At 41.5% G+C, this 27,929-nt stretch overlaps 1 protein-coding gene across 1 annotated transcript in view; it reads right to left on the reverse strand.

Annotated features, from left to right (window-relative positions):
- Window positions 1-1,855: 1,855 nt before the first annotated feature.
- ACSL6 (acyl-CoA synthetase long chain family member 6) overlaps window positions 1,856-27,929 on the reverse strand; it is a 72,316-nt gene continuing 46,242 nt past the window's right edge. The window contains exons 12-21 of the mRNA XM_006017217.3: window positions 25,103-25,237; window positions 23,871-24,005; window positions 22,149-22,244; window positions 20,891-20,963; window positions 19,256-19,344; window positions 17,301-17,417; window positions 13,572-13,715; window positions 12,021-12,122; window positions 10,992-11,063; window positions 1,856-6,946 (exon numbers count right to left, since the gene is read on the reverse strand). Coding sequence (XP_006017279.1) covers window positions 6,806-6,946; window positions 10,992-11,063; window positions 12,021-12,122; window positions 13,572-13,715; window positions 17,301-17,417; window positions 19,256-19,344; window positions 20,891-20,963; window positions 22,149-22,244; window positions 23,871-24,005; window positions 25,103-25,237 — 1,104 coding nt within the window. The 3' untranslated portion in view covers window positions 1,856-6,805. The remainder of the gene's footprint in view (window positions 6,947-10,991; window positions 11,064-12,020; window positions 12,123-13,571; window positions 13,716-17,300; window positions 17,418-19,255; window positions 19,345-20,890; window positions 20,964-22,148; window positions 22,245-23,870; window positions 24,006-25,102; window positions 25,238-27,929) is intronic.

The following is a 27,929-nucleotide window of genomic DNA, read 5'->3' on the forward strand; positions in this document are numbered from 1 at the left end:
GCGGGGCTGGTGGGCACCAGTCCAGGTGTCACTCAGCACCTCGAGTCCTGCCGGCTCGAGCGGCGCGCTGTGGCACCGCAGTGATGGAAGCTCAATTCTCTTCAGCGATGTGTCAGACAGTCGCACGTGATGAGGACAAGAGGGAGCTTGCCCGGGCTGGGCTCCCAGGGCTCATTCACCCCGTGCAGCAACAGTGACGAGTCCTCCATAACATTGCCAGTCCCGTTTATACACAATATTAAAACTTTGTTTTGCACAAATGTAATATTCCCCCCACCCCATTTTGGGGCCAGCGGCGCCTGGTTCTCCTGCGTCTCTCTGGGTGGGGGGGCGCAGACAAAATTGCAACTCCAAGGGGGGCTTGGCTTTAAACGTCTGAGACGCGCTGCCCCGGGGGTGCGTGGGGCGTTGTGCTCACCACCCCGTCTGGTGGGATGCAGCGCTGAATCATGCCTATATTTTAATGTGTCTGTACCTAAAAGGAGTAATTATAGGCGCTGACAACCGTCTCAGGCAGAATGGCGGCCAGGAGACACAGCACGCAACCTCTAAAAGCCAAATTAAAGGTTGTTAGTATAATTAAAGCCAATCTTCTGTGTTTTCCTCCATCGAGATCAACCGACTACAGACTGACGTTACCCGCCGGCCGCGTGCAAGTTCAGAGCAGAGACCGTGGAGCGAGACGCAGCTCTTCAGGCACAGCCCTGGGTTTTTTCCTTTGGGTGTCGGTACATTTATTCGATCATTGGAAGCGAGGGTTTCTTTGAGTCCGATCCTGGCAAAAACTGGGTTTAAAAAAAAATTCTGGCTGTGGTAATGTACTGTGTAGTCGTGACAGGGATTCACCCCCGGGGCTGGATCTCGGTTTTACAGGGTGCCGCTAGGTAATATGTCCAGTTCTTCCCGCCAGCGATGGCGTTAGACAGGGTCTGTGTCGGGACGACCTTACAAGCACACAGATAGGCAGGCTTTCCATCAGGCGCAGATTCGTGACATGAAGAAAACGTCGGCCTGTTCTAAAATGGAGGGGATGCTAAGTCCGCTTCAGGCCGCCTGATACGTCTCTGCATGCTAGCCAGGACTACACAACGCTGTTGTTCACAGAACAACACAAGGACACCGTCTCCTAGGGCAGGGGTGTCAACCTCACCGTGCCCCCTGCCCAGACAAGACCGGATAAATTTGACATCACTGCCTTACACTGTCACAAGGACTCCTATGCCATTTTGTGTCTTGGCAGAAGACAGCATAGGAGCCTTTACGGCAGACTGATAGGATATCTGTCATCTATTTGTTCATATTAACATGCACATAGGTTTAATTTCATGATTTCGCATCCTGGAATCCAAGTTTATCTGTTATGTTATTATTCGGTTAGCATAGCAGCGTACTTCAGATTATATTGAGCCCTAAATCAGATAAATTATTAAAACATAATTTAAAATCTTTTGGAAATGTTACAGGATTATCAATCAAGGGAGAAGGATAAGTGTACACAAAAACTGGGATAAGAGACTGAATAATTTTAAACTTTATTGTTTTAAACACAAGTTCTGAAAAAAAAAAATCTATGCATTCCCAACTGTCATTTCATGTTAAGCTTATACACGTGGTTATTTTATTACTGTTTGTTTTAAAAAGGTGAGCTGAAACCATTACAGAAAGGCTGCATGGCTGTCTTCAGAGAAACCTGAAACAATTTGTGTTCACCAAAGTTTGCTAAAATGAGGCTCAGGTTCCAGTGTTCATTTGGTCACTGGGTTTTTCACAAGATGTTTAGTAGAGGCACACGTTTTGAATGACTAGTTACTGATCACATGGACACAGCATTGGAATACTAAGAGGTTTTATAAAAGATTTTATTGTATGTCAATCAACAATATTGTATGAGCAATTTAGAGAAATCTGACAGTTCTTTATTCTTTACAAAAGTTTCTGTAGAGGCCCTTTATATTTTTGATATACATGCTAATATACCAAAACTAAAAAAAAAACAAAACCCCTTTAATTACAGTTAAGATACTTTTTTTTTTACACATATTTATAAGTCACATTTTATGCCCCTTCACTTTTAGTTGAAAATAGAATAAGCAACACTTTGGAAAATGCCTGATTTATTCGCATTTGTTGCAGGTACGTTGCTAAAATGCATACAGAAAAGTATAGTAAAGTGAAGGGCTTAAAGAGGTTTTGATGCATCATAGAAAACATTGCATTTAGGAACGTTTCCACTGATGTGCTGATACGTTCTGGCTTTCTCCTCCCATTATTGATTAAAGACAGCAAGCACAAGTATGATTTTAAATTGGGGGTAACACTCTCATTGATTTCTGTGGGTCCAGAATTTCATACAGGATCTTCCATCCTTAAAATGTCAAATAATGATGGGAACTAATTTTGATTCAGACAGGCCTCTCAGCTAGACTACCACTTATAAGGCATAATTCTGCTGGGGTCAGTAGGGCTGTGCACATGGATGCCAGGAATAAATTTTGAGTTGGGAATGTGTCCTTGTTACTTCAAGTGCTTGTATAGCCCCTCCAAAGTGTTAAATACTTTCAGCTTCCCTTACTCCAACAGGAGCAAAGTTAGCTTAGCAGCTACAAAGAAATATTCATCTAGTTGCAGGCAAGGACCCATAGGTGAGGAAGAATAAGCAAACTCCAAGAAGAAACAAAGATCCTGTTTTCATACATCTGTGCCTTTATAATAAAAAAGTGAATAAGAGAAATACAGAAAATATACAAATAGAATTGTTACTAAATAAAAAACTTTCAAAGTTTTCTGAGAGACATCAACGCATCTTTAAGCAGTTTGCTGACATGCAAAAATAGTATACTCTTTTCCTGTTTACATTCATTTTATAGTAGCTTATTTACATATAGGTCACAAGTTTGTGCTTCTTACACATGGAAAATAAATTTATAGGTCAATTTGTTTCATTCTGGAAGAATCATTAAAACATTTTTTCTGCTTTATGAAACAAAATCATATCCAAGGCAATAATGACACTATACCTTAATATTTCTGAGAGATCATTACAATAGTGAAAGAGGGTTGTAGCAATAAAGGAATTAGCATCTCTTTCAGCTACTGTATTTTATCAAATATTTTACCCTGTAATTTTGCCTTTCAGTACAGCATAATTATTTGACATTATTGCCAGTCTCATGGGATAAGGACCCAGTGCTGATTTTTTGTGTGTTTTACTCATGTTTATTTTGTTTCTTTGATCATTCAGCATGATGGATATGTTGACTGTGAAATATGCTGAGTGATGAATATTAACAACAACTAACTTGCATAATTCTCTAACTGGCATTTGGTTTGAAGATATATTTGAATCAGGTTTCCATATATGCATATAAAAAGTGATTTTTCCATTGACTTCAGTAGTACTGGATCAGGCCCAAGGAGTCTCTTTTTTGAGTATATATGGGGAAGAGAACGCTTCATAATATGCAGTGCACATATTAGACAGAGGTCTAGGAAATGGATTGTAAATCTGTCTCAACACATCAGTCTGCTCAAGGCACTGACATTCTAGGGAGACTGGACAACTGGCACGCCATAGGGGCCAGATTCTGATCCATATTGATTTTACAGCAGTGTAACACCATTAATTTCAATTAAATTATACTCACTGGGTATTCCAAATCCAGTTAATGCACCCAGTAGCTTAATGTCGGACCCCATATCTTCAAGTAGTAAGATGAAAGTGCTTATTTTTAATCCCATAGAAAGGCTTGCCTTTTGGAGAAGGACAACACACACTGCCATTTTATTGAATGCCACTTGTGTTTTGAAGTGGAACCTTCCAATAAGACAAAGGTCCAGAATGGAGCTTGTACTTATTACCCTAGGATGTCGCAAATGGGTCCAACATAATTATTAGGATTTTCTTTGCAATGGTCATAAGAAATATATTAATATTAGGAGAAAAAGGTAAAGGATCTTTATCCTGGATTTTTAAAGAGGCACATTTGAAACCATCACATTGGTAAGCACAGATTTAGGATTTTAATCCATTATAACATTGGTCTGCAGAGGAAGTTCTTCTGATTGCAAAAATAATAGAACTGGGGACAGCTTATTCACCCAGTTTTCCCCGTTATTTAAAATATACGCAATTTTTCTGTGTGGCCATTCTTTCATCCTAAATTCTTTACCCTGGTGTGGTCATGTACATATTTTCTAATTTCTATTCTTTTCTTTCCATCTTCTTACCTTTAATATACCTGACACTTCCTACTAAATACCCAAAGGGAGAAAACAGACATTGTATGCAAATAGAAAAAATGTATTATATACTTTTACTTTAAAATAAAGTCACCTGGGCCATAAGTAGGGTCCTCCTCTGCACAAAATTAGAGTTCAGTTGTCTGGAAAGGTCAGACGAACTGAAATCACTTTAGAAGAAAAGGCAAGCAAATTAAATTCATGCTGTAAAGAAAGGCCATCCAAAAATAGCTTCTTTTACATTTCTGCTTAATTAAGAAATAAGGCTCTATTAAAAATAGATCCTGTTTTGTTTAGGCGAAGGAAAGGTAAAGGGCCCAACTCTCCGTTGCCTGGCACTGCCTACATGTGATGACCACCTCAGCTGTGAGAGTGGGAACTGAACCTAGGCTGTGCAGCTATTGCAGCTGAGGCTAGGAGCCAGAATGAGTAACTGCTGGCTGCAACAACTCATATATTTTGTGAACTGGGCATAGAGGGGAACCTATGCACCAGTGGGTTACATATAATCATGCACACCAGTGTATAGAAGATGTAAAATTCTAACAGACCACAGTGGCAGTGTTTCACTCTCACTTTGCCCTGATTATACAAGATGCAAATGAAGATCCACTGGGATTTAAACACTTTCACATTTGATAAATCAAACAAACATGTTCTGTACAAGAGATGCAATCTCCTTTGCATTTATAACAGTTTGTTCTGAAATTAATAAATCAGTCTCTGCATAGAACTAACTCATTAATTCAATTTATTTCATTTCTTTTAAAGCATGCAATGGAATCTTGGAGGGAAAGTACGTTTCAGTTGAGGTTAACAGTTTCATTTAGGCTTTTTAGTCTAAAAACCTAGAATAGATTCCAGTCTAAGACAGAAAAATAAGTGTACATTCACTGCCCTAGCAAACCGTGTCATCTAGCAGCCCCATGCTAGTATGCAGATTGGTGCAACAAACAGCAGTTATTAAAAATATATATATTTAGGACCCTCTCCAGCTAAAAAAAGCTTTCAGGGCTTTTGGCCCATGGAACTTACATAGGCTCCATGAGTTTTATAGTTCTCTGAGCATTTATACCATGCCTATAGCCATGATGTCTGAGCCCATAGTTCCAGAGACTGCTCTTATTCCATTTGGGATATATTCAATTTCTTCACAATAGGTGAAGTCTAAGGCTTCATCCAGACCAATTGCTACATATGATCCAGAGGTCTTCAGGAAGTCAAAGAAGAATTTTAAAGTAGTCACAACGTAAAATTATCAGTCTTTCCCTTCATGTTCAGGTTTGAAGGTCCCTTGCCCCATCACAACCCTTTACAATAAAGTTTTGATGGGGAAGAAAACAGTCGGAGAATCTTCTTTCCTACCAATATGGGGACTTACAAGTAACACCTCTCTATTTCACAACCCCACAAACCACCATGTCATGTCAGTGATGGGGATATGAGTCTGTCCTCTTCTCCCAAATATATTTGTTTCACTAACAGTCATCCATAATTATCATTTATACACTGGGCCAGGGCACCATTCCTCTACCTGCACCTGTGAAATGAGTCAATTTAACTGGATCACACAGTACCAGCAGCCTGTGAAGGGATACATTAGGAATCAGGAGGATGGAAGATAGACACAACCTCATTTACACCATCTGTCTTTATGTTGTGCATTTTTTTTCTTTAGTAGCTCTTAAAGGAGGCTGATCTTCCTCCTGAACTGGTCAGTCAGCCACAGAGCCAGCAATGCTTCCACAGTCTCTCTCATGTGAGTAATTGTAACACTCATGGATACTCTACACTGGATTAGGCCCATAAAGAAAAACAATCTGCCGTGCTATAAACTGAGTGCAGATACACTGGCAAAAGAAATACAGGGAGATCTATTTTATAACTTCCTAACATATTCTTGTAATTACAAGGTGGCACTAATCTGGCATCTTCCATTACGTATAATACACTGATGGGCATATTAAGTATAAAGGATACTGGGTGACATGGTATATGTTGGTATGTGTATGTGTTTATTCTACTCTGAATGTCAGTTAGATTGTGGATGATTAAATCAAGTCAATGGAATTTATGCCCTGCAGAGTATAAAAGCAATCACTTAAAAAAAATAAGACAAACAAATATCCAGCTTGAAATTCCAGATCAGGGAAAACAGACTTTCACCATTCATCACTCTTTGTTTGAGGTAGACCGCATTATTGAATTATCCAGGGTTTTAGTCACTAATCTAGAGTCACAATCACATATAGACTATGTTTTTCCCTATGTTCAATCCATAATGTTTGTAGGCATTAATATAACCTTCTATGATTTGCTTTAGGATGTGCTGGACTTTATATATATTTTTTGCTGTTACTCCTAAGGTGTTCTGTAAAAAGAAATGGAATTATGGCTGATAAAGAAAAATTACTGTTAGATCAGTGGTGAAGTCTTGGAACAACAAAAAACCTCAGACATAAGGTCAGATGCTTATTCATTTCAACTGTCATTCTGGCTCTGTACTTTTGAGTATTACTCTAATATTGCTACAAAGTCCATTATTCAGAAGAACCTTCCTGCAGCTTCAAATGGAGATGCTTGAATAAAGCTCTTGTATTTGCTTTTTGAAGTAATCTCTCAGCTCTGGTCTCTTAGCCTTTAATGTTGGTGTCAACAAGCCATTTTGTACTGAGAACATATCGGAGTGGATGTAAATGGCTTTGACCTAAAATAGAAAGGCATATATTTAGAACAAGAATAAAAAACATCACATACTATTAAATGGGACTAATCAAAACTACTGAAATTATACCCATTCTACATAGGTTACCAATTCAACAGGCTTGGCGGGTCACTTGGGCTAGGAACAGACATTCAAAAAGCTTGAGCCTGAATTGATTCAATCTTTCCAGGTTAGTCTAACCTGGCTAGGCTGAACCAGTTTGTAACCTCACAGACATCCCCTCTGGACTGAAAAAAATTCAGGCACATGCCTAGAAGCCAGCAGGTGCTAGACCAGCCCTCCTTTCCCTTCCGCAGAGCTGAGCTGAGGGGGCATGGCCAGGCCTGGGCAGGATGCTCTGATGTCCCCCTCATCCTGAGCAACCCAACAGGGAATGTTTATCACCCCTACTCAGTGTTTATCAACCCATTAAGAAAACAAAGCCTCTCTCCATTAGTTCAAGCTCTTCTTAAACAGCTTTTCCAAGGAAGGATTTTACCAGCTCCCTGTTAATTAGCTCCAAAAGCCTGTCTGCCTTTGTCGCCTCCCACAGCAGGGACTGTAGCCAGCGTGTGGTCTGCTAGCTAATGCTGAGAGATATAATCCAGAGGGGCAGGGGGAATAATCCCTGTTTAGAAGGGAGAAGCCAGGCAGATACCTGCAGTCTGTGCTGGAGCTACAGCGAGGGAGCAGAGGGGAGATGGGAATTCCTGCTTAGCAGGGAGTGGTGAGGGGGAGAGGGGGGAGCAGCCTGCAGTCTCTCCCAGAGCTGCAGCCAGGGAGCAGAGAGGAGGGGCCAGCCCTGCTGTGGAGCAGAGAGCCCTGTCCAGCCCAGAGAGCATGCCGGGATGCTGGGGGAGTCTGGTTTAACTTAAACCAGCAAGGGGTCTGGGACAGACACTGCTTAAACCACTTTAAGCCAAATCAGTTAAGTCTGATACTACATTCAACCAGATTTATCTCAAACCAGTTTCAGCCATTTTCAAACTGGTTTATGTGCACTGAACACCTGTTCTGTTACAGGTTTAAGCCAGTTTCTGATCACTTAAATCACTAAAACTGGTTTAGGTGTAATGTCTGTCCCTAGCCCTGTTAATCCTATTGGAGATCTGTACCCATTACTAAACAGCCATGCATCTCTTTGCTTAAGGGCTCATCAGCCTTTAATATTGCTGTTGCAAGCTAAAAACAAGAAGCCTTCAGAGGGTGGAGAGAGAAAATTTGAATAGAGCTTCTCTCTATTATGGCTGTCTCTCAGTGTCAGTCATCATTAACTCCCAATTTTATTTAGCACTGCTTTCTTCTTGAACCATAAACCTCTGCCACAATGCCCCTTCATCATACCCCCAGAAGAAATTACCCTGTACCTCTAATGTACGTGGGGGCTGTTGTGCTCTGATCCTACTAGATGGTGTAAAAAGAAGCATTTCTTCTTAAAAAACAGCAGAGTAAAGCAGAGGCAGTCACATATGATGCTACCCTATCCCCAGACATCCATGTAACTACCCACAGAGAAAGGAGGGTGTCAGAGTGAATGCAGGGGAGCAACAGGGACTTGCAGAAGCATGAATTTAAATAGAACAGCAGCCTTGTAAAACTGTCCTGGAGTTTGACCAGTGTAAGCACAGAAGAACTTAACATGATGATGAGCATACAAAAGATTAATGATGTTTTACCAACCAATTAAAGCAATATAAAATCACTCATCCTAGGCAAATAGAATTTTACAAGCCTGCTGTTATTAATCCCTGGTGTATCTGAGCACAGCAGGAGGCCAGGTAGCACAGATGGGAATGGGTTGAGATTCCCTCATTTCTAGTACCGCTGTAGGGCTGGTACATGATCCATGGAGTTGAGGCAAGGTTTCCCTAGCTGTCCACTGCTTTTCTGTGTCCCCAGTTGGCTTTGCATTTGCCAGATGAGAGTCATAAGAACAAAGGTGAAGCTAGGTACTTTTGGGTCCAGGACAGCAGCAGTGCACAGGGCAGTGGCAGCAGCTGCAATTTTTGTGCCATGTCCTGAGATGGCATCCAGGACTGGTGCCCCACTTGCCCCCATGGAATGTGTCCAGATGAGTATGGTTGTGCAGTATGTGGCACCACAAACACGTCTGCAGTGCCACATATGGCACAGGCCAGTGTTCTCTGTGCTGCAAGGACATGCTGCCCAAGCGTGCGCTGCTACACTTTTTTTTTTTTTCTGCGTATTTTTTTTTTTACCCTGGATATCCAGGTGTCAAAAAAACCCAAAACCTGGGGGAAAAAAAACAGAGCAGTGCATGCTCAGGCAGCATGCACTACTGAAAAGCAGAGTCAGGCTGCCCAGAGCTGCACTGTGGCTGTCAGCCAGACTCCAGCCAGCAAGATTGCCATGGCTGCAGCCCCAGAAAGCCCCCAGGACTCCAAGTAAAGCTGCTGGGGCCATCACAGTGTTGGTCCCAGCCTCCCCTACTGCCCCCAGACTACCTTGTCACACAGTAACTTGCCACACAGTAACTTGCCACACACCAAAGCACGCGTGGCACGGGTGTTCCCGGGGGACAAGTAGCTGCAATGCAAGGTAAACCGCCACTATTTGTCCCTGGGGAACCAAATGTCCTCGCACGTCTGGACACACCCAAAATGTCTGTCTGTGGTTCTCCTGCTGTTGGCCAAACTTGAGCTAAGAGACGGTCCAAGCACATCACTATGCCAGGGCAGAGGTCAGCACAATCTAGATGAGAGGCAGCATGCTCTACATGCCCTAGGACAGGAAGACTATCCCATTGGACACACTCCTTCAGCCCAGACAGATCTGTGTAAAGGGATCTTGTCCACGGTTAACATTGGTCAGAGGATCTGGGCCAGATTTTGATTCTATCACATATTGCTACAAAGTGAGAGTAAAGGGGGATCTACCTATAAAACTTCTTATTTTAGAACTGTAAAAATTCAGGGTTTGTTCTTTTTTCATTCACAATGTTTCTCCTTAGATTTTTAGAAAGACAGCAGGGTTTTCCTATTAACCTCATAGGTTTTTACTTGCATAGGGTGAATTGGGAAAAGTTAGGGCACAGCAAATGAGGTTAATTACTAGACGTCCAATTTTGTGTACTATAAGCCATATTCCATGTGGAATATCATACAGCAGTCACTGAAATTATAGAAAAAGGAAGACAAGTAGATTGAATTTTCTAGGAGCTTCTGCTTCACCGTACTATGGTGGATTTCTCACTGGATTTTTATACAAAAATAGACTCAAAATAAAAACAACTTTTAAAGTAAATGTAAATAATTAATGCCTTGGCACTTTTATATTGGTATTCTCAACAGCAAATATGCAATAAATTACTAACTTTTAAGAAACACTCAATGTGAGGCTTCTTTTACATTTTTGATCAATAGCAATATTATTTGCTAACATTGTGAAATATTGCATTGGTTTCAGCACTTTCTGGCTGGAAAGTTTGTAGCTCTGTTTTAGAAATATTCATGCAAGCATCAGAAAAGATTAGTACATACACTGAAAATAAACAGAACAGCTTTCTTTTCTAGGTCACTTACATGAATGGTAATTAAGGACCTGATCCCACTTTGCTACATTGCTTTCAATAGAAGTAGGATCAGGCTCCTAAGAATATTTGTCTTGACCACTGGTGATTATATTAGAGGGATTACATATTGCCTGCTGTTGTTACTCATTACCTATGTGCCACAATTCCCATGGAACTTGATACAAGTGCTGAGTGTGAGGGGGAAAGCAGAATGAGGGACTATATCCTTTATTTAATTGAAGATAATGAACAGAATTGATTGGCATTTCATCAAAATCCTTGCGTGCAACCATAAAAATAATAACAATTTAACCTTTTATTACTGTTCCTGCAACATCAATCATGCATTCTAGCAAACCAACCCAAAGATTTTGAAATAAGTGCATGAATGCACCTGTAAAGATCCACAGGCACATCATAATCAGACTTTTGGGCATTAGGTAACAAATACTAACAGCGACTTATTCAGCATGCAGGGGTGAGTTGTGCAAGGCAAGCTGTAAGTCTTCATCTTACCTGTTCAAAAGAATGAAGTCCACTCTCCTTTCCTAACCGCACCATATCATCCATTAGTGCTTTCTTCAGTTCCTGAGTTAGAACACATAGATTCTCTATTTAACTCCATAGCATATGTAAGTAATCATATTGTCAGCAAGAAAATAAAAGGGTTTATTGAGCAAAGTACAGATGCACTGTTGATTCTGGCAGCCTATACATCAATTAGCAATCCTTGTGTTTGAAGAACTAGCTTTCTAAATTGAAAAATATATGACTGTTTTATAAATTAGTGTAATAATATTTTTCCATTTTTTATACAGTGGAAGACACAAGGTCAATATTTTTAAATGTCAGGGGCAAGGACAGAACTCTTAGGTCTTAATTCTGAAAACAGATGTGTATTAAATTTAAGTACATGAATGGTCCCACTGAAATTAGTGGGAATACTTGCATGCTTAGGTTTGATCTTACCAACTGTGAGCTGAGGGCCCTCAGCTCCCACTGACTTCATATCACAACCAGATGCATAGTTCCCCTGAAAATTACTCTGCTTCTGCAAATTCCTGAAAATACTTATTGAAGTACCTCACTGTAGAACCGAAGTTAGAACATTTTGGTTTATGTTTTGTATCTTGCCATTGTAAAGGAACTTTTGTATATATATTGTTTTAGCTGAGTTCAACAAAAATAGGAGGGAAAGAATTACTTTTCCTGAGAGTCTAACAAACTGCATAGGCTTAATGATAGGAAATAAAGACTGACTGAGATATATTCAAAGGAGCACTCTGAAGAATGCGAGAACAGTTATAATGGAGTGGACAAATGATCCATCTACCCCTGTATCTTGTCTCTGACAACAGATGATGCTCAGTGCACATCAGTAATACAACACAAACAGCATTATATAGTTCAGACTTGCCCTGCCCATTTTCTTTTTTGTGAGTATACCTTTATTTCCATTTGTCACTTTCTAGGATGAAATGATATCACAGTTCACTGGTAACTGAACACAGAAACAAATGTATAGATATATATATATAGACACACCATATTTTTACAGAGCTCTGCATATGTTCCTTCAAACCCTCTTTTTTTTGCCCAGCCTGGCATGACTTCAGAATCAGGTACCACAATTCCCACCAAGAAGGCCTGTACCAGAGGGAAAAATGGAAAGAAAGCTGGAAAAATAGTATACAGCTAAAGAATGAATTACATTTACAGCATACTCTTTCAGTAAATAAATATTGTCTCTTGATTTGCCTAAAATTCAAAACACTCACTTGTTCAGTCATTTCAGTGAAGCTTGGAATGGATTACCTAGGGAAATTATAGCATATCTAACTTTGGAAGTTTTTGACCAGGTTAGACAAATATTTCTCAGGAATGATTTGAGTGCATTTGGTTTTGCTTTGGGGGAGGATGGGTTAGATAACTGCTTGACATCCCTTTTAGACCTGTTTTCTATGATGTCTATGAATGTTGGCTAAAATATATGAAAAAGTACTTTTTGTGCTCATCCCTTCTGACAGTTAATATATTTGCCAGAAAAAATATAATAAGTTGCCCCAGATTCTACTGTTTGAATTCTGTTCTGCACCGACATTAATAGAATACTTTGGTTTTAAACAACTGATATAAATAAGAGTAGAATTTGGGTAATTTTATTTATAATGTTCTTGTTCTTGGGCCTTTGACTCTTGGGTGAGATTCCTATTGATCAGTCATTTGTGCATAAGCGTTAATTGTTTGTATTTAAAATATCAACATGGTGATGCAAACTGGATTTGCAGATGTGCAGCTATCTCCATTGTATGTGCAACTGTAGATTTCTGACTTTAAAGCAATTTTGTGAGCAGAATCTCAGGAGCCGGTTTTGAAAACGAAGCCCTAACTGTTCTGTCTGAGTAGAGAATATCGTTTTACCAAGCTGTGAACAGAGAAGACTAAACTCTCGCATAGGCCCTGGGCAGGCCTATATAACAGAGAGCGGTACACTGGCCCAGTGCACCACAAGAGATCTAATTCAAGTATAGTTCTAGCATTTGTGTTCTTGCCATTTTTATTGGTAAAAGTTGATGCCATGATTTTCTCATTATTACTGTTGTTTTAGTAGCATATCACTTAGGACCCCGGTCATGGATCAAAACCACAGTATGTAGGTACTGTACAAAAGGACAAAAAGTCCCAATTTTAAGGAGTTTATAATCCAAGTATAAGACAGAGACAACAGACAGATACAGACAGACCAACAGGGGATACAAGGAAACAATGGGACAATACTGGTTAGTGTGATGGGCAGTGGACTCAGCATAACAGCGATTTAACTTTTGTCAGGTTCTCTCTTGGTGTTGTGGCAAAGAAAGCTTTTAAAGAGGTAATTGAAAGGATTTAGAGATTAAGACTTCAAAGTCCTCCCTCTCCCCCACTTCATGCTGCTTAGATTCAAACCAGTAGCTAGGAGGGAAGCAATGAAGTGAAAATGAATCTTTTACACTTGCCACTTGTGACTGCAAATCCAAGAGTTTAACTTTAAAATAACAAGGTGTTTCAAAACAAGGAACAAAACACGGACAACTATTTTGAAGCGCTACATTTTACCTGCAAGCTGTCTCCATGAACATATATCTGGGCAACAGGATCACTGCGGATGTAGATATTCTCAATCTTTTCGGGTGCTATGTATTCTCCCTGAGCAAGCTTAAATATATGCTTCTTTCGATCAATAATTTTAAGAGTCCCATTCTGTTCAGAAAGAGAAATGACAAGTCCCCCCAAAGTTACGTAAATATACAGGACCCATAAACCACCTGCTTTTTTTTTTTTTTTTTTTTTTTACATTTCAGCCTATATTTCATTATAAAGCTAACAATGCATTTATGAAGAAGTACACAATATCTTGCCTATTGGCTGGAGCAGAACATCCAGGCTAGGGACAGACATTACACATACACCGGTTTAAGTGATCAGAAACTGGTTTAAACCTGTAACAGAACCGATGTTCAGTGCATATAAACCAGTTTGAAAATGGCTGAAACTGGTTTAAGATAAACCTGGTTGAATGCAGTATCAGACTTAACTGATTTGGGTCAAACCAGTTTATGCAATGTCTGTCCCAGACCCCTTGCTGGTTTAAGTTAAACCAGACTCCCCCAGCATCCCGGCATGCTTTCTGGGCTGGGCAGGGCTCTCTGCTCCCTGGCTGCAGCTCAGCAGAGACTGCAGGCATCTGCTTGGCTTCCCCCTGTTCCCCTCCTCCCCTCCCCACTCCCTGCTTAGCAGGGATCCCCATCCCCTCTGCCTTACACAGACACAGCATTAGCTAGCAGACCACATGCTGGCTATGGTCTGTGCCGTGGCAGACGCGACAAAGGCAGAATCAACAGGTAGCTGGTAATATCCCTCTGTTGTTTTCTTAATGGGGTGATAAACACTGAGTTAGGGGTTGTCACGGCGGCGTCCTATAGGAGGGCCGTGATCTCCTTAAGGCCCTCTCTCTGTGCCAATTCGGCCCAAGGGCACCCTCGATTCTCGCCCACCACGTCTTTGCTGTTGAATAAGGTTGGGAGGCTGCCTTACAACTCCCTGGGCACGGATAGCCGGGACCTCTGTCCCCTTATATTCTCGGACCTCCTGGGGGTCTCCCGGTATAATGGGTGCTCCTCAGGCACCCTAGCCTTATGGGCTATGCGTGGCTCCTACCAGCCCCTAATACCACGCCCCAAGCCTCACAGATGGGATAGACGTTGGTTTGTCTCTCTCTGTACACTGACGCCCCCTCCTGGGGCCTGCTATGCCCATTCTGGGGCTCTCTCTGCGCCCACACTCGGGCTTCTAAAATGCCGCCCCCTTCCTTGGGGCTTTTCCGCGCCCACACCTGGGCTTCTGAAGTATTGCCCCCTTCCTGGGGCTCGTCACGCCCCCCTTCCTGGGGCTCATTGTGCCCAACTTGGGCTTCTCAAAGTTGCCCCTCTCTAGGGCTTGCTACGCCTGTACTGTGGCTTCTCCAAAGTGCCCCTCTCTAGGGCTCGCTACGCCCGCACTGGGGCTTCTCAAACGCACCCTCTCTGGGGCTGGGGTCTAAGCACCCCGTAAGCTGCGCCCTCACTGGCGCCGGGGTCCACACGTTGCTGTGGGTTCCCCCTGAATACGCTGCACCCTCACTAGCGCTAGGGCCCCCACACCACTGTGGGTCCCTATGAGTATGCTGTGCCCACTCAGGCGCTGGGGTCCTCACCCTCTGTTGTGAGTCCCCAATGAGGCCTCCTCCAACCCCTATAGCCTCACCCAAACCACCAGTCTAATAAATAACAACGCCAAAACAAAACCACAAGCCCCTAGGCTGTAACACAAATTGAAGCTGCCTGGCTATAACTTAACACCACGGCTCAAGCCTCCCGAGCTGCCTTCTGTAACTCTGCTCAGGCAGTACTTGCGGTTCTCACTGCTTCTAGTGTCATAGCTGAAAGAGCTCCTGCCTCTCTGGCTGCTGGCAGGGAACTGCCAGCCTGGCCTTGACTCTAGGCTTTATAGGAGCCAGGCCCTGCCCCCTCAGGATCAGCTGACTCTCATTAGTTGCCCTGGCAACCTGCAGCTGTGCTCATTATCTCTGCTGAGGCTTTTCCCCAGCAGTTCTCCCCTCTCTAGGAGTGGGACAGCGAGGTGCGCCGCGGCAGGGGCGATAAACATTGTGTTAATCAATTCCCTGCTGGGCTGGTCAGGGGTGGGGAGGTACCCCTCCCTAATCATAGCGTCCTGCCAGGGCCATGCCTCCCTCAGCTCAGCACTATGGAAGGGAAGGGAGGGCTGCTCTAGCACCCCTCCCCCCACCCCCGGCTTCTAGCCTGAGCCACTACAGGCATGTACCTACATTTCTGGGATATCTGTGCAGTTACAAAATGGTTCAGCCTAGCCAGGTTAGACTAACTTGCAAAGATTGAATCAATTCAGGCTCAGGCTTTTTGAATGTCTGTCCCTAGCCCCAGAGAGAACAAAGAATAGGTACTATTTGCATGTATGGCAGTGGTGGGCAAAATGCAGCCCGCAGGCTGGATGCGGCCCGCCAGGACATTCCATCCGGCCCACGGGGCCCCTAAAAAATTTAGAAAATTAATATTAACCTGCCCCTGGCTGCCTGTCATGTGGCCCTCGATGGCTTGCCAAAACTCAGTAAGCAGCCCTCCGCCCAAAATAATTGCCCGCCCCGATGTATGGGAATGCAGGAAATCAGCCCTACCCTGGATTTGCTGGGGACAAGCTGCCCAGCAGAAATGACTGAATTTGATTAGTTCTCCTCTGGGAAACAGATGTTCAGGATCAGGAGAATATTTTTTTATGAAAGTAAGTTACTTTTTTAGTCATGATGGAATATCTTTAAGGGTATATCTGAACATCCAGTGATAAATGCAACAGGCCAGGAAGTGATATTCTGGTTATCAGGAAATTGTCTAAAATGTTGACTATTTTTACATAAACACATTAATCATTTTGGCTCAAGCCAACATGAGAGTAATTTTTCTTCTTGTAAAATCTTTGCAAAATATCCACTTAGCAAGCTAGAAACAATGGAAAAAGTCAACCAGGTAAAATTGGGAAATGGGTTCCAAAATGATGGGGGTTAAAAAAATTCAAAGAAAATTTAAATGCCTCCATCTTTTCAGATGTTTTGCATTTTTTTGCCATTTTGTAGTTGCCATCATAATTTTCTCCCTTCAACCCTTAAAATTTTTAACACATTAGATGTTGCTGTTTTGCCAAATTCTTTATCAAATACCATTATAGTTAACATGAAAAACATTATTTTTTAGGAAGTCGAGATCTACTATCAAAAGAGCATGACTTGGTATTTCCTTTCACTTGAATAGTAGTTTAAGGTGTTCAGTAGCACTGAAAATCAAATATCCTATTTTCAATACACATGAAATATTTTTTTCATTCCACTACAGAGATTCCTGTATTTCAAAAGTGGTTTACCTTATCTCCATCTACTGAATGGGATCTCTTCCAAAGAACAGAAAAGGTTGAGTGATTTTCTTTGAATATTAAAATGGTATCTTGGTATAGGTAGGTCTGTTTGATAACCCACAAGGATTAATGGGCTATCAAAGAAACTCTTCTTTTTGCTGGGCTACAGAAGATAGTCAACTTTTAATAGGGATCCAGATATATGGACTCAACTTTGAGGATCCTACAACTCTTGCTGGTTGGTATATCATTGTTCCACAAAACAATAAAACACAGTCAACAACAACTTTCCTCAAAATATAAGTTAGAGAATTTTTAAAGGAAGTGACAACTTATGCAAGAACTGAGTGTTTGAGCAGTACATACAGGTAACCACTTCCCAATGTCTCCAGTATGAAGCCAGCCTTCTTTGTCCAGCGCTTCAGTTGTCCTCTCTTCGTCTTTAAGATAACCCTTGAAAACATTGGGTCCTTTCACACAAATCTGCAAATGAGTTGTGGTTCATGATAAATGCTAAAGCTTCTGTTATCAAGCCATATTAATACATTAGGCCATGTGTAGACGAAATGGGGGCCCTAAACTGAAGCAGTGGGTTTTTAAAAACACTGCTTCAATTTAGGACGAAGTAAACCACCGTGTCGTGTACACCCATGTCTTACCTGCCTCTCCGGAGGTGGGGAGGGGAGGGCGAGCTGCCAGTGGGCGGAGCAGTCCCTGGGCTGGGGGGGGCGCTGGTGCTTCCCTCCACGGCAGCGGTGAGCCCCCGCAGGTGGTACCCGCCCACAGGCACCCAGCTTGGGCGGCCCCAGGGGGCACTGCAGCCGCAGAGGGAAGGCCTGGGTCCCAACATAACTCATGGAGGCAGGCAGGCTCCAAGGGGAAAAAAAAAAAGATCGGGTTTGCTGCTTTTTTTTTTCCTTCAGTGGAGCCTGCCTTCCTGGGCTGCTACCAGGCTGCCTGCATGGGATGCCTGCACAGCCCCTGAGCCACATGGAGCCTGGTGCTTTGCTTCACAGCTGTTGGGAAGCAAACTAAAGCTCTTCAGAGGTGTTTTAGTTTGCTGCACCCCCAAGTAATTTAAGGTGCCTTACGCCGCCAAATATGCTACAGCAGCTAGAATTAATGCGCAATACGCTGCCAACACGTGCAAACACCAACACCATTAAAGCAGTAAAAAGCATTTAGCCTGCTTTAAAGTGTCATGCACACACGCCCCCCCGTTTTGTCTACATTTACTCTTTTGAGTAAGAGTTTTCTAGAAAATAATATTTCCACTTATCCCACCACCCTAAGACTTGCTTTCTTTCTCACATTTTTTTTTCTTTTTTATATTTGTAAAACTGTGGTCAATTTTTGTTCTGACATCTGGCATTTTATTGTTTCATCATCCCTAAAACTATCTTTTAATAATCTTCCATGAGAACTGTACAACTAACTGTCTAAGCAAGTAATCTCACAGCATTCCATGCATTTCTGTAGCATAAATAATTTTACTTAAAAAGGACTTATTTTCACTAAAACATGCTTTGGAGAATACATATAGAAAAACACTGGATCTTTTTTGAAGTCATAGTGAAACAGAAAAATGCTCAGTGTCTGAACACTTTGAAATTCGTTGTGAATATTTCAGACATCTAGTCAAAACGAACGCTGTAACAAGAAAAATGGGTAAGTGCGTTCATAAAATTGTGCATGATACTTGGGGAGCAGAGCACATAATACATTGACTCCCATTACTGCATGCTTATAATTAAGTTTGTCCTTAAATACTTCGCTGAATTGGAACCTTAAACAGGTAAGGCCAAATAGCATGATCTTAATGATGCTGTTACTCTGATGAGTCTCAAGCGGATATTTTTCTCAGGGGCATAAGTGTCTTAAGCACCAAAGCATTTTCATTGTTTATTTCATTATGAAATATTCCCTGTGTAATAGAGAAGCATGAGGACTGAAGGACCTAATCTTAGCAATCCTAGGCCCTGATCCCATCAAAGGACCTACTCAGATGACTGCCTATGCCTCTATGTTGACCCACTTCATTCTACAGGATTCTTTGTGGAAACCTCAGCTCTTTAAAAAGTAAGGAGCACTTGGTGGTGGAGCATTCATATTACTGATTCATTGCATTCTGCTCTGGGCTGGATAACATTCCTCTGTATTGCTTTTCCTGTCATTTCCTGAGAGTAGCATATAATGCATCTACAACTAGGTACTCTGAAAAAGGATTGCCAAATGCAAGAGGTAATGAATAGCTCACAGGTTTCTAGAACAGAATGGGACAAAATGTTAGCAGGAGGGTTATATAATATTTGAGACAATACCTCTCCTTCACTTTTGGAAGCAAAATAATTCAGCTCTTCCACATCCATCAGTTTGATTAAGTTGCAAGGCAAAGGGGCTCCTACGTGACCTGGGAATCAAAGTTAAAAAGTCATTTGTCACTTTTTCTCTACAAATAGTGCTCAGGGGTTATTAGTAGGCACCTCACATATTCCTAGCTCAGTGTTCTCAAAGCATGTGTGCCTCCTTGCAGAATCCATTACAGTCTTTGAAAAACTATTCACCTCCTGTCTGCATAGGATTCCTATTTTTCACGAGTGTAATGATTCAGGATATTTCTGGCTTTCCTTCTTCCTTGGCTAACAGGATTTCAAATCACATTTTCATTTAAAAAAAAAAAAACACTTAACTCAGAGGAGCTTGTTAAAAACGAAACCCAAAATTCTGTATCCATGTCACCTAGAAAAGTCAGTTATAATGGCTTTAAATAAAACATTTTCTCAGTGAATATTGTAGCTGTTTAATTTGCTCTAAATTATGGTAGCTTTCACTGAGTCTGATGAGCCATCCTGGGAGACAGACTGCTACACCCATAAGGGTCCTCAGACCACAAAATATTCCCTACAAATGGCCACTATGAAAGTCAAACTGGAAGAAGGGAGTGAGCAAGCCCGGTACGGTGGTTCCTTGGTACCCAGTGACTTTACCTACCCCATAATTCTTTCTTATTTAAGTCTGGTTTCCATTTGGAGGGAAGGGACAAGCTCAATATTTATTTAATAGTGAGCTTCTGTCATTTGACAAACAATTTTGAGTATGTGTTCAGGAATCATTAGGGTACTAAAACAAGAACAGAGTGCAGGGAACAAAAAAAAGGGTGTGATGGAGCCTGTGCTATTTCTATATTTCTCCCTACAGGTAGCTGTACATTTCTGAGTAGAGGAGAAAACAATCTGATAGACAGCAATTTATGATGGGAAAAGACGTGCTGTTCCTTTCTGCAGTTGTAGCACATTAACATTCAGAAGAAAGTGGCTTATTAGCCTCACTCATAGTCTACATTCAATTTTCCAGCAAGTACCCATTTAAATGAATTTGATTATGTGTGTTCCAAAAACTTTCTATATATATAGATGATGACTCTTACTGCAGTACTTTTATTTATGATTTGCTGAGCATTGCCATGACTGATGGTTTTCATCTAATTATATTAGTAATCGTAAGAGCCAAAAGGTTTGAAGGGGTGGTAATGTAGTCTCTCTCAAATAGGCTGACCCTAAGCCATATATCATGCTCTTCTCATTACCGAGCATTTGATTTAGTCATAAATGAATGTGAATTATGTGGTTACATCTTTGTTCCAGTGGTACACAGAACGAACACACCATACAATTCAAAAGGATTAGCAAGTCTGGAGCTGGAGGGCTGGAGCTACCGCAGATCAGGGTTTAATGCACAATTTGAAATCTTTCTAGGGAAACTTAAATAGCATCCGATCAGAATGTACCTGGCTTTAGGATAGTGCTGCTAATGTTTCACTGTAACGAACATCCAATTCACTTGATATTATTCAGCACAAGGATAAACTATCATATAGTATCCTTTTGTATTATAGCTCAAAACATTCGAAATAAACAGATTTTTCTTTTTGGAGATTAACGGACTTTAATTTTTACCTGATGTCCAGTCACCTGGAGTAGTAAAGGTACACCCAGCAGTGCACTCTGTTTGACCATAGCCTTCATAAACCTGAGAAAGAGATGTATAAAGGTAAAGTTGGAGATATAATTTGAATGTTGCAGATCAAAAAAAATAAGTCACTGAACATGTCTTTCCTGATGCACAGTGCTTTGGATATATGCCACAATAGATTGATATTTAATACGGGTAAATCTTCGCTGGATCTCATTGTACATGAAATGTTATATATTATCATAAATAAACAAGACAGTAAGGATCTGAAAATAGAGGCAGGAAAGAACAATTCCTACAGTTTTTCCTCGAATAAAGTAATAAGTTTAACTATGAGAAAAACAAACAAACATTTTTGCAATAAGAAGCAGCACATTTTTGAAGACCAGTCTTTTGGAAACTTGTTGCTTCTGGCTTAAGAGAAGAGTGTTTAGTTCTGGAGGCCACTGATTATTCCCCCTTTCCTCCTTGCATTGCCAAACACCAGAGCAGTATTCTGGGCAGGTGAGATGACTGCCTGGATTTTACAGCAAATGGTGCAGCCAGCATCTTCTTTCCAGGAGACAGGATACCTTTTATGACGTTTGGTATTCAGTGCCTCAGAGAGAAGGCACCCAAAGTTCCTCTGTTTTCTAAAGTGATTCTCAGTAATGGTAACTTTAAACACTGAGGATGTTTTTATGTATGCTTCAGGGGTGAGGCGGGGGGGGAGGGGGCGGCTTAACTAGAGCAACTCCAAGAGCGGTTCTAATTAAAGCGTCCCATGTGTCTCATGTATCAGTGTTCCTGTGCTTCAAAATGGCAGTGGGGTTGCTCAATCTAAAGCTCGAACATGTTTTAGATAAAACGCCGCCCCCCCATTTTGAAACGCAGGGACACTGATACATGAGATGCAGAGGCTGGCTGGAGCACGCTAATTAGCATGCTCCAGCAGACTCAATTAATCGAGTCTGCTCCAACATGCCGTAATTACAGTGTGTAATTACACTCCCGGCTTGTGTACAGGCTCCCTGACTTTGTAGCACAAGTCACACCACTGTATCCTTAACATCTTTCCAGAGATGGATCCAAGTACCAACCTTAGATACAAACATTCCCAAATTTGCAAAAAGATCCAGAATTGAACTCTGCTGTTTATCTTGGTCATGCCGTTTAAAAAATAGGTTTCCCCTATTTCCTTAACAATAACAAAATTACTGGCTATAAAACAATGGTTCTGACAATCAGGCAGGTATAGCCTACCTGACATCCAAGTGCTGCCCGAAGGAAGCCCAGAACAGTAGGAGAAGCAGGGGCAGCTCCAGTTACAATCATCCTAACACACCCACCAAGGCTCGCCTGTCAGGTAAAGGAAACGAAAGACAAGACAAAAAACTGGCTCACACCATTTAAATTAGTATGATCCTCGGAGCTTCCTCTATGGGATCAAATCTTTATTACTTAGATCCAAATTAAAGTTATAGTTCAAGAACAAAGTTATTGTCCAACAGGCTCTGCTCTGTCTGTCTGTCTCCTGGTTGCTTAGTTATTTTGTGGATGGCTCAATTATTTCTTCTTTCTTTTTTTTTTTTACAGACTTTATGGACAGATGTTTTAAGCCTTTTTTTAATGGATTGTCCATAAATTTACAGACAGTTGGCAACCCTGGAACTGACCTCTTTGTCTGCCATTATGAGCTCAGACATTCAGACAAAGCTTAAAAGAAAAATCAATGCCTGGATATATCTGAACTAGAAACAGCCCCCAAAAATGCCTCAGAGAAAACTTGTCTATGTGCTTTGACTATCCTATATTCAAATAAATGAGAGGAATATCATGATCATCCTTAAGACTGTTCCACACTATAAAGTCCCAGGTTTGCAGGTGACTCAGACTGGCCAGATCCCAGTCCCCCACAGAAGCCTCTCTGAAGTCTTTCAGATATTTGTAGGTGGTGTCACCTCAACCCCTTTTGTCATTTTTTAATGATGCAAAGAGTCAAAAAAATAAAGATTAAAAAAAATCTTGGACTCTGAGGTGAAAGGATGTCATCATTCTGGCCAGACCTTGAATCAATATGATTTGTCTTGTGTGTGTCAAGACACGTGCCTGCCTAGTCTGCATCATATGCAATCTGTTATCTTCGCAGGCTGAAAATGAGCAGTCTGCAGATGAACGCTGCAATCAATTTCTCTAATGTAAAAATAAAGTGGCATAGCACTGGCTAAGACATCCAATTACAAAAAATTAATTTAAGCAGCATGTCCTGTAGCAGTGCAGAACGTCAGAGCCTTATCTGATTGACGACTGTTTTACTAAGGGGATCTGTGGCAAACAGCTGGCATGTTCTGAATGCTCATATCGGGCCGTTGGCATTTTGTTCTCCTTTCTCACTTATTAAACTGTATGTTTAATATGCTGTATGAGAAGAGCATTAAATGCAGGTGTCCCCTTTATGATTTAATGCGGATTTTCCTAGGAAAAAAATAACCCTTTGGGATATATGGTGACCAAGTCTCTGCTCTTCAGTTTATTGAAATCAATGAGAGACTTTCAAGGGCCTTTGGAACAGGCCTACATATAAAACAAGTACTTTGCTCTCTCCTATGACTTATTTTATTTCATCTTGCCTGGTGCTTTGTTGCTACAAATAAAAACTGAGTTTGAGTGGGGAAAAACAGTTATATCCAGTGGCTGTGTCTGAAGAAGGCTCAGTGATGTATGTGACAGAAATCCATAAAGAAAACAAGTGTGTTAAACTCATTTTCATCAGAGATAAGCTACTTCTCTTTGTGACAATCCTTGAAAATGATATCCTGCCCCATTTCGTGATTTACTGGAACACTGAAGTATGCAGTGTTGGTATTGACCTTTAATTGACAGCTAATTGATGCGGGGTGCGGGCATGTCTCTGGCAGAAATTGCAAAGCTTTGTTCCATCTGTTTCTTGAGTTACTGCTCACATTTACTTTTTCAAATCATTACCTGTATTTTATTGAAGAAAATTTTGTCCCACAAACTGTCGTTTCTAATGATTCCACTTCGAACTTCTGCCTTTTTACGTTTAGCAGCAAATTCCAGAAGCCAGCGCTTTAATGGGGTATCCGCTTGGCTAAAGATCTGAGAGAAGACAGAATGGCATCAAGTACCATATCCTTACATTAAAGAATCAGTTTAAGTAGATAAACTCCGCTCATGTCAGTGAAAGTATTGCTCTTATACCAACAATGTAATTAATACTCCAGTACAGTAATATTTCAAATGATGTTTTGCTTCAATCCCTTCTCAATGATGCTTACTCTTCTCTTAGAAGGTTTGACTACTAGACTAGAAGGTTTGACTACCTTTGCATGATGAGTGCTTCTGCAGGATTTCTATCATAGGCATAATATTATGATTAAGTAAAACCGCGGAGCTGGACAAGAGATGAGCAACTGGAATATAATGACAGCTCAGACAACTATTACTGCTCATTGCTGAGGTGCTAAAGACCATGTTTCCCCGAGTTTCATCAGACAGCACCACAAACTGGATCTCCAGATTAGAACCTCTCTGTACTGAGAAGCCAGAAACCCTGGCACATGAGAAAAATGTGGGTCAGTAGTTTGTGGTGTAGATCCAGCTCTTTCCTCAAGGATAATATTCTAAGGTGATCATATGCAATAAAAATGGCCACTAGACAGGCTCTCTAAGATCTCTAGAGATCCTCTCTAACATTCTCCAAGGATTGCTTACACAAATGTCTTGGAGAACGAAGGATTTTTTGCCAAAAAGTCAGCTGGGTGCTTGCGGGGTTGAAATCCTTATACATTTTTTTATTCCTGCCCATCCTTCTACTGTCCCTCCCAGTAAAGAGGGAGGACCTAGTTCCAGCACAGGTTTAAGGGAACAGAAAGTACTGGCTCATCTGTCTTGGATTCAGATTTGTCTTGGCTCTTGATTTTGCACCACTGAAGCCCCTGGTATGTCACCAATGACCTGCAGTAACAGGATCAGGACCAAATCCTCAATTAGTGTAAATCAGCATAATTTCAGTGACTGCAGAAGGGTTTATAGCAGTTTGCACCATCTGAGGATTGAGTCTAAGGCATCTGATATACGGGAAAAATGCCAGTTCACAATGTTGGGGGGAAAAAACCCAGATAAAGAAAGTCTCTCAGGGTAGCGTGAGGCAACGATCAACTTCATTGCTATAAACAGATTAAAATTAAACTCACCTTATCATACATTCTATTTAATAGTCTTGGTACGACAGGAAAGATGGTCGGATGCAATGCTTTCATATCATCAGATAAGAGACGGATGTCTCCTTGAAAGAATCCAATTCGCCCCCCATGGCAATATACTACAGACTGCAATATGGGAAAAAGGAATACAGGTTATTTTTTTTGTTTCTGTTCCTTGCGGCAAGTTGTCTCTTCTCTCTATTTAAAGCTTTTCCTAAGATTGGATTAATTGTTGTGGCTAAAGTGTGGTTTTATAAACATCTAAACCACATGGTAAAGGGTGCACTATATACAGAAATAGTGGTTTGTACAAGCTCAGATCACAGATTACAGGCTAGGCCATCAGACTGTGAGTATATTTTCTGGCAATAGGGCACGTTCTAGAAACATCCCTTGGGACAGCATTAGGGTGATATTTGATTCTAGCAATCAATATGCTGATAACCATATCAGCCTGGGCTTCTACATCCTGCTGCTTGCTATTTTCTTTACATTCACTTTATATTCTGAGGCTATGAAAACAGTAGTTTCTTATGGACTAAACTTCATGAAAGCTCTATACTGGTCCTTTGCAGTTAAAAGAGGTTTTCTTTGTGCCTTTTTATGTCCTCTGACAACATCTGCAAATAGCAGCTGAAACAACTATGACCCAATATGCATTTCCTTTGAAGCAGGGGGAAAACAGATGACAGTTTGGACAAAGTAAAGGACCCAGGTTTTATTGCTGCCATCAGGTCATGCACTCTTCTGGCTCACAGAAGCCAGGAGGACTATGGAGATACTGAATTATGAGGCAAATGTTAAACCAGTTTCCAGCTTTCCAGACTTCAAAAAAGTTCCCTTTTCTGGGTGCAATGTAGAGCCTTGAAGATCCCCCGGATGCTTGCAAATCTCAAGCAAAGAACCGGCAGGGAAAATAATCACAGCTCACACTATGGACATAGCTATTAGGGCTGTGCGAAGCTTCGGTCGCTGATTTGATTCGGTGGAGATTCGGCCCAATTTGACGGCCAAATCTCCAAATCGAATCAGGGGACCCTTTAATCTCTCCAAATTAAGTTGGAGAGATTCAGAGAGATTCAATGATTTGGACGTACACACAGCTTTATATGTTTTTTCTACACACCTCAAGGTAGCAGGCAGCTCCTGAACACTGAGATGGTGGGGCAGATGGAGCATCCCACAGGAGCATGGTGGGGTTCCCAGCGCGCACGGTGGTGGACCCAGAAGTAGACCAGCAGCACTTCCAGTTCACTTCCGGGTCTGCCGGGGAGTGCGCAGGGGACCCCCACCCCACACCCCAGCTCAGCAACTGGTGCTTCCTGGGTCTGGGGGGGCACCCGGGGTCCCCCCGTGGTCGATCACCAAGTTGGAGGGGCAGGGGGTCCCCCTCATGCTCAGCAGCAGACCCCCCACGCTCCTGTGGGACACTCCATCTGCCCCACCCTTGCAGCATTCACAAGCTGTGCTTGGTACCTCGAGGTAAGTAGAAAAAACATTTACAGCTGTGTCTATGGCCAAACCACTGATTCTCTGAATCAGAATCGAATCTTCAGATTTGAATTTGGCTGAATTGAATTGGGACAGTGATCCAAATCAACAAATCAAATCACTGTTCCCCAAATCAGGCTGAATGTGAATTAAATACAGCCTGCTTTACACACCCCTAATAGCTATACTGCAGCCACAGAAGCCTGCTTGGGTATCAGTAGTAGTCTAGCTACTGCAACATGGAACTCTACACAGGCTAAGTTACCATACACAATGTCTTTGTTTAGGCTTTTTTTAAAATTTTGTGAATAGGTTTTAGAATATATTTAAAATAATATTACTGGAAATCAATAAAGGCTATTTAGAGCTTAACTTGATAATTCAACATTGCACTTACTCTGTGTAGCACTGTAACACACTATGTTGCTGTGTTTTCAAAGCTCTGCAGCACTGTTGTTAGTAGTTTTATATATTTCTGAATTTAATGGATTTTTGGTGGCACAATGGGAGTTTTTCAAGACACAAAGGGCAGTCAGGTACTCAGCTCCCATAGGAAATCATCAAGAGTTGGACACCTGTCTCATTCGTGCCTTTGAAAATCTTGCCCTACCTTAAGCCGTACTACAATTCCAAAGCAGTCAGTGCCAGTGCAGTCATGTAACTCCAAGTTAGTGAATGGGATGTATGCCCCTAGTTTCCTGTACTAAACACAATGTTTGTGCTACTGAAATAACAGGGGAGCAAAGAGCACTATCTCTTAAAACTGAGCTAAAAGTAGCTTGGTTGAGTCTCCTGCATAGGCTAAATCAGCCAGACGCCTGCTCCCAATTATACCAGATGCCACATAGATCAGCCAGAGGTCTGCTCTGCCTCTTGGCTCTGGCAGCTGGGAGAGTAGGTGTCAGGTCCTAGTGAGTATTTTTCTACCTTAAGGTGATTCTCCTGGGATCAGTAGCACTCAGAGTGATGCAGAATTACTGCCCTGGTTCAAAAGAATAGCTATTGGCTGTTAGCTGAACATAATATTTAATTAGATAATATTTATAGGAGGAACTATTTTTTCAATAAATCCAGATGGATCCTTTAAATGTCTCTTGTGTTATGCTAATATACAGAAAGGCTGTTTGGGCTTTTTTCTCCTTAAATAAGAGAAAGGCCTAATGCAGAATATTGGATCAGCCCTGACCTCTGGGATAAAGAAGTCCCAGATCTACTCATAACAGCTCATAGCGTAAAAACCTATTAATAATAAAGAAATACATCTTAAGAAACATTATGGAAAAGTTGTTTCCCAGTAGGAAAACAGCTGATTCTTCCAGAGTTAGCA

The sequence above is a fragment of the Alligator sinensis genome, unplaced genomic scaffold, assembly GCF_000455745.1.
Source record: "Alligator sinensis unplaced genomic scaffold, ASM45574v1 scaffold111_1, whole genome shotgun sequence".
NCBI classification, from domain to species: Eukaryota; Metazoa; Chordata; order Crocodylia; family Alligatoridae; genus Alligator; species Alligator sinensis.